The sequence below is a fragment of the Oculina patagonica genome, unplaced genomic scaffold (assembly GCF_052425735.1).
Source record: "Oculina patagonica isolate OP01 unplaced genomic scaffold, crgOcupat unplaced920, whole genome shotgun sequence".
Taxonomy (NCBI): Eukaryota; Metazoa; Cnidaria; class Anthozoa; order Scleractinia; family Oculinidae; genus Oculina; species Oculina patagonica.
Genome location: NW_027558823.1, coordinates 431 through 8010, shown reverse-complemented (window position 1 = coordinate 8010; position 7580 = coordinate 431). Strand labels below are relative to the sequence as shown.

Below are 7580 nucleotides of genomic sequence, written 5' to 3'. Positions count from 1 at the left end.
ATTAGTAAACTGAGTTATCAATCCAGCTGGTATGCGAGCTGGTCACTTTGTGTGTTCGTAATATTCCCGTGGAAAATGGAGATATGTCCTTATATATGTCCAAAGTAACAAACGAACAGTGGAATCGCAATTTTTTTAAACCAGCAAAGGAAGCGAAAATTGGTCCGAGAACTCGGGACGAAAAACGAATTTTAATTTGGTTCGAGTTATCGTGAGGTTCAACAAATCGAGATTCTATTATCACAAGATCCAATAATGGAGTGATTCCCAGCCGTTTTCCCATTTCCGACTCCAGAACGGCGGATCTCTCTTAGTTCGGCGGGTCCTTTGCTCGTCACCAGTCTTTGCCAGCAGAGAGACGGTAAAGCTCTAAGAACGAGACTGTGTTTTGTGTGCTGGTAGAGTTCCATTGCCACGACTCAAAAAGTGGTCATAGCGGTGAGGGGCAACTGAGACTGTGCAGTAGCTATCGAATGCTTGCTAAGGGCGTAGTGAATAGCTTGACAAAGTTTATTGTTTAGTTCGCATGTTTTGGTCTTGACCTTGCACAAAACACAATAGCTATTTGCATTTTGATTGCTCCTTTGAAGTTTGCTGGACATCAAAACAACAAACAGTGATAACGGTGACCAGTCTGGCCAAAGTAAGGCTTGCGAATTATACTAATTAAAATAACTCTAATGATTCTGAAATTATTTCCCATTTTTGTTTGTTAAATTTCAACCGTGACAAATTTTTCGCTTGTTATTCGACGCCGCCGAAACATTCTCTGTGACGTGAAACATCAGATGAGAAAACTGGCTGAAAATGCCAAAACATCTCAGCGGCGTTAAACCTTAAACGTAAACACCACCACTATTCGCATTTCACACGCACGCAGTCATTGATATTTAAATCTTTCTGAGAAAACAAAACTTTGGTTTGACGTTTTTCATAGCGACGGCTTGATTGACATAGGCTCGCACCGTTTCCAGGCACTGCTATGTCTTCAAAGAAAAGTGCCGACTTTCTCCCACCCACAACCCCCCCCCCCCCCCTCAAAAAAAAAAAAAAACCCACTGTTCCTCTTTGCAGAAAAAGCCTAGGCACGAGAGCCTTATTTGTCGTGCCGATGTTTTGGTGCTACAATAGGTGCTGGTGATGGGTATGATTTAGATCCAAACCGTCCTAATACCTCTTCACTGATTCAGAAAAAAAGAAATGGGGGTCTACCTATCTCAAAGTTAAAAAAATAATAATAATAATAATAATAATAATAATAATAATAATAATAATAATAATAATAAATAAAAGTCTATATCAGCGTGTGGGGCATTTCGAATGAAATATTTTTTGTGACATATTAGCCACGAAATCTGGATCCTGTAGGTTCTAGAGTGTAAAATAGGACAGTTTATTGGGCAACAAAAAACAAAATTTTAAGTCTAAGCGACCAGAGTAGAGGCTGAAATGTAGGCTATGCCGTTGAATGATCAAACTTACAGTGGAGTAAAGTCGACATTGAGATCTATCCGCTACGCCGCTTGAATTTCAACACTCGCCTGAGATCGCGCTTTTGCTATAGGGAGCCTATTGCGTGGTATCAAGTAAATCTATACAAGGAGAGTCACCTGTCGACTTCTGTTTTCTTTTTCTTTTTTGTGGCTAATCAGCTGCAATTAGAAACTCAATTTTGCGCGCTCGCCACATGCTTTCCAAATGAAAAAGAACCTAGGCAGTAGAGCAGATTGATTATGCGTATACGTAGCTTGAGACTCGTGTTTCACACCCAATATGTTGTAACGCAGTTAGGATAGGACATATTGTTTAATGAATTAAACATGTTTCACTTTCATATATCGAGTACAAAGCTATCTTCATAACAAATCAATAAACGTAAACCGATTCTAAAGGAAATCGCTTGAAGATAGGAAAACTGCAGGATGGGAACTATTTAACATAATTACAGTGTATGTTAAGTGGCTTTGTGTAGAAATCACCCTATCGCAAATAGAAAGCCATTGGGACAGTAAGGCAGACTAATCATCGTCCAGCAGGTCCTTAAATCCATTTTACTGAACCAGTATGTATCCCATGGCTTTGATGTTTTGGGCTCCATTATCGGATGTATATCCCTTAGGACTGTCATTTCCACACGTGCTGGAATCGTCATTAAGTCCTCCTGTTCCAAACCCGATCCTGGAATCACAGGTTAAACAGTCCTTCTGGTCGTTTCCAAGGATACCGATTCTAGCTCTAGCGAAAGATCCACCACCCCCGACAACATTGAATCCCTCTTTGTTGCACCCAGTTTGCAATGAGGCTTGGGAACCAATCAGCGACTTCCACGTGCTACGACCGAGTGAGGTAGAATGGAATTGCCCATCAGCGATCAGTGAGTACAGAGAGTTCGCCTGCTTGTTGATGACAGCAAACTTCATCTGATGACCAATCTTCATACCAAGACATATCTTGGAGAAGGGTGTGTTCCAGTAGGTGGGTAACTTTGTCTCGTGCAAGTCAAACCCAGTCTTGCCTCCTAGAAGATTGTATCCGGTCTTGTTGCTCCAAAAGTTGGAATCGTAATGGAAAGTTTTCTGAAATACAAAAGAAAATGTTACTCTATAACTCAAGTTTGCCATGAGTGGCATTAACAGTAAGCGCAGTTTCCATACGTGGATGCTTCTGTCGTCCGTGTTCCTCTCCCGGGGGGGGGGGGGGGGGGGCACTTCCTATAAATGGGCTAATGGGGATGTGCCGGTGGATGGGGTCGCATTTTCACGACTGGACTGACTATAATGGGGTCGCCATTTCAAGCATTTTTTATAGGGTGACTAGAATGGGGTCACACTTTTTCCGGGATTTTGAGAGTACGAAAATCTGGCAAGTTGTGATTTATGAACGGAAATATTCGCCGAAAAAAATGTTACCGTATTTATTGCTGTTGTTCAATATTTGACAAACAGCTCCCAGAAAGTGACTAAGTTGGGGTCGTAAAAATTAAATTTACCCAAAAGTGACTAAGATGCGGTCTATAATTGGCCATAGAATAAGACTATAATGGGGTAGAGATTCTGAGAGGCCAGCAGCACATACCCAACAAAAATTTACCCAAGTACCCCCCCCCCCCCCCCCCCCGGGGTTCCTTTCCACTACCAGTACTTGTATGGAAGAGGATCGCACGCGCACCGAAACACCCTGAGCCATAAAGCAGTTAAATACTTTTGTGCCGTCCATTTTCATGGCCAGCGTCCATCCTCCATCTCCACATCCAAAGTTTCCCATGTGACAGTAAACCGGAATCTTTTCTGAACCAAATATCAGTGTAAACACTTGGCTTTTCGTCGAGCTAAAGAGATGAAAGTGATGCTGGTTAGAAAAAGTTTCTTGAAAAACAGTAGAAAATATTTGCAACTTTTCGATTAAAGACCGGGTCTCGAATAAACACCGAGTTTCCAAGTTGAATAAAAATATAAATACGCCCCTCAAGCATTTATTGGAGATATAACAAGCTGTAGGAATGATGGCAAGGTAAATTTTTGTCAAAAATTATGAATAGAAACATTTGCTTAATGAACACCGGGCTCAAAAAATTTACAGAAATCAAATAAACGCCGGGTCCACAGGGCTGAGTTTGAAATAAACACCAGGGGCGTTAAATTGAGAAAATAGAATAGAGTGTTTTCATGGCAGCCACGTTGGAGGAGTCAAACAAATAAATATAGTTGCATTAAAATGATTTTTTCCCACAGGAAAATCGCTCTATTGTTTCACTCCTCCAATATGGCTGCCATGAACACACCACAAGAATGAAGAGTGGCAAGACATAGTATTAAATCAGTTAAGTTCCATGAGAGACATTTTTTAAAACTTATTCAGAATAACTTTTGTTTTGTAGTAAATAATAAAGATGGTAAATTTAGCTTTAAAACGTTGCATAATTAGTTTTCACACCACCTTACTCAACCAATTAGAGTGTCAAAACTACATAGCTAGGGAAGATTCTCTTATTTGGGGACACATGATTAAAAGAAACAAAAAGTGAAAATTAATAATATAAAAAACTGTGAAACATATCAATAGTTATATAAAAATGCAATGCTTATCATACTTATCTAATAATTTAAAAATATTTGGTAAAAATCGAATTATAATCGCTTTGAAAAAGGTATGATACTGTATAAATACATCGGATAGCGTAATGAATGCTTTCCGTATGTGATAGTATTGTAGCTAGACAGAGGACGTCTGATTGTCTTTTAAAATAGGTAAGACGAATTGTGATTGTTAATGTTTCCAACCCATGAAATCAAAAAAGACAAAACAACAAGTTCAGTGGGAGTAAAGGGGTAAGGGATGAAGTGCTCGAGGGGGGGGGGGGGGCACTATAAGGGGAAAGCTGACTCTGTGAGTCTATGGGGAAAAAGGGCGAATGGTACAGAGCACTTCATCTCCTCCCGTGGTTTATTAACTATAAGAAAAGACAATGCTTAGTTAAGATGGTCTAAAGCTATTGAAGAAGTTCAGAAGAGACAGTAATCGAATAACAGAATGGTCGAGTTAGTATATGCCAACTCGACACTAAAGCTAACGGTTACATGTATATCAATATCTCAAAAGCAGACACATTGCTCAAGTCCAACAGCTCCAAGCCTGAGCTAGCATACAAAATGGTAACACTATAAAAACAATGTTTCTGTAAGCAGGCATGCTGCTTAAGTCCATCAGCTCTAAACGTAAGTTAGCATACAAAATGGAAATAATAATTATTATAATAATGTCTATACACGCGGGCTTGCTTCTTTATTCCATCAGCTATGGCTAACGTTTGAAAATATTAATAATAATATAATAAACACCCTCGACATAGCCGGAAATGTGCGTACAACAAGAACATTGGCTACATTTTTACAAATACTAAGCTAAAAGAGAACCAAAGAGGGTTGGGTGGGTGGGAATTATTGTGAAAACTCTTCTAGGGAGCTCAGAGAATTTGAAGTAAAACTACTCAAGTCTAGATAAAACCGCATGGCCTTGATTGACATAATAGAGAAGGGGGCGATGTGATTGGCCAGCCCGAATAGCGCATCACACTCTAGAAGTGAATTTGACCTTTGAATGTAACGCAAGAGTGATAGTCTTGCAGCATATTGCGTGACAGATCTGCATATTTGAATAGAGTGATCTTATGACTTCTCTGAACTCCTTTCATTAACTTTAATTTATATTACATGTAAATTGGCATTTATATTACATATAAATTTGCTTTAAAAATGTCACTAATATAAGATGGACATAGCTTCCCACGTTCCGTGCTGTCTTTCACGTGTATAACATTAGGGGTCATGAATGGTCCCTCAAAATGTCGCAGTGCTCGCAATGCTCGCAAAATTTTAGTGGGTGCTCGTTTTCTCGTGCTCGCACATTTTTACAGGTGCTCGCATGCTCGGTTTTTAGTGGAGGTAGGTTTTTGAAAAGTGCTCGTTGCTCGCAAGGCTAATTTTTTTCAATGCTCGTGCTCGCAAAGAAAAACGCTGTGCTCACATGCTCGCAAATGCTCGCAAAGACCATTTGATACCCCTAACATTACTGTTTCATTGTTGTCATGAATGCTTTCCGTATGTGATAGTATTGTAGCTAGACAGAGGACGTCTGATTGTCTTTTAAAATAGGTAAGACGAATTGTGATTGTTAAAAATGTCACTAATATAAGATGGACATAGTTTCCCACGTTCCGTGGTGTCTTTTACGTGTATAACATTACTGTTTCATTGTTGTCATTTACGCTCGTTGTGATTGGTTGGGTTTGGTTAAGCACCACTCGACTGAAAAACGCTTTAAGTCACGGAACAAACAAATGCAGGTTGACGTTTTCTCCCGAATGGAAATAAAAAGCTGCTGATAACATCTAGCCAAAGCTGTCAGTATAAAAAAAAACAGAGATATATTTCAAGAAAATCAACTTACTTGTCTCTTTCATACTGTTGCTTGCATGAAGAGGCAGGGACGGCTGCCAAAAAAATTATAAATAAACTAAATAAATGACCCCATCAGGGCGATATGCAAATGTGAATGCACTTATCATTGCAACCCAGATATGCTAATCAATGTGTAAAATCGTGGCTAAATATGACTAGCGAATACCTGTTGTGGCTGGTGGCTGGGGTGCGGTAGTTGGCTGCGGAGAAGAACTTTTATTGAACATGGCAATAAGATCTTCCAGTTTTGCTTGCAGCATTTTCATGGCATCATTGGCGTCCGAATCCATCATGAAGTTACAAATCAAATTGCATGCCATCTTCTTGTCGTATGGTTTGGCGCAAGATGGGGTCGATTGGTCTCCATTCACGCTCAGTACAATGGAGATTGCGATAAAACAAGCTTGGAAAGACAAACGCATTTTGGCAAACTGTCGTAACTTTGTTCCTCAAAAAAGTGAATTTCTTTGGTCCGTTGCAGTATTGCGCTTGTGTTATTTATGCACTGTGAAACGTGATTTATCTGACAAAGATACTTCAAAATATGACATGAAGCGGAAATGGATCCTTTTGTTGTAATTTTAATCGTGCAGCTATGTTGTTGTTGTTTTTTTTGTTATTCATCGTACTACGTCAATTGACGTAGTTCCTTCTGGTAGGATACGTGAGCTTCATCACGATAACTAAAACCCTAATAGAGTTAAAAGACCTCAAAACCTAAGACCTGACACCAAAAACTACAAACGAAAATTAAGACCCCGAGAACTAAGACCTCGAAAAATAAGACTCCGAAAACCTATATCTCGAGATCTTAGACCTTGAAAAATAAGACCCCGAAAATAAGTGCTGAAAAACAGAAAGGTCATGATAACTAAGACCTCGAACACTTAACACCTTTTTCCCAGCCCGGCATATCATTGTCCTAAAGTATTTGTCAATTTCTGGCAAGCTGTGGATTTTTGCAAATGATATACCAAATACAATATTACATTGATTCACTCCAACAAAAGAGAGAGTTGATTACATTAGCTTTGTTTTAACATGACGGATTATCAATGCGTAGTGAAGAATCAATTCTCGTAATGACGAATACTAATAACCTAACGTATTGATATCGTTAAAAAAATCTGGAAATAAAATAAGCTGCTTTTGCCGGCGGAATTTGTATATGAAGAAACTCGCCAAACGCTACATGATATAGCGCACGGAAAGCAAGTCGGGAATAAATGTTGTGTGACTACCAAGGCCTAGCAATAATATTTTTTATTTTTTCAAAAGTATTTCTTTAGGTTCCAAATGTTGGTAAATTACGAATTAGACCTTTAATACTATACAATTGACAGATGTTGCAAAATGAAATGAATGAAATGAAAAGAGCGGCGGTAAATGGCGTACATTGTGACAAAAGACAAAGAATATTATGACAGTTAAGGGATACAGGTATGCTCAATTTTATCGCGTTTAAGGTGATTCGGTTACATGTTAAAGGGTTTAGAGCTTAATCTCTCGAAATACGATTCCCTAAGGTCTTTTACGCGTTTAATCGTGCGAGAAGGGAACTATTTCAAGTGAAATAAGTCGTAAGTGTATGAATAAGATGTGACTTAGTTTAAAAATGTGTTT

General features: G+C 39.0%; 1 protein-coding gene across 1 annotated transcript; it reads right to left on the bottom strand.

Annotated features, from left to right (window-relative positions):
* Positions 1-1829: 1829 nt before the first annotated feature.
* Positions 1830-6449, bottom strand: LOC144641415 (putative skeletal organic matrix protein 5). The gene is made up of 4 exons (XM_078500431.1): positions 6124-6449; positions 5947-5989; positions 3202-3328; positions 1830-2576 (listed from the first exon to the last, which is right to left on the bottom strand). Exons 1-4 carry the CDS (start codon positions 6377-6379, stop codon positions 2052-2054), a joined length of 951 nt encoding a protein of 316 aa, XP_078356557.1. The 5' UTR covers positions 6380-6449; the 3' UTR covers positions 1830-2051.
* Positions 6450-7580: the final 1131 nt, after the last annotated feature.

What these genes read in the sequence shown, in the direction of transcription:
- LOC144641415 (XM_078500431.1), bottom strand. Translation starts at nt 6,379, where the DNA reads ATGCGTTTGTCTTTCCAAGCTTGTTTTATCGCAATCTCCATTGTACTG. An exon ending in CAACAGTATGAAAGAGACAA is followed by an intron (nt 3,329 to 5,946) that starts GTAAGTTGATTT and finishes TCATCTCTTTAG; the next exon opens with CTCGACGAAAAGCCAAGTGT. An exon ending in TGAAAATGGACGGCACAAAA is followed by an intron (nt 2,577 to 3,201) that starts GTATTTAACTGC and finishes TTTGTATTTCAG; the next exon opens with AAAACTTTCCATTACGATTC.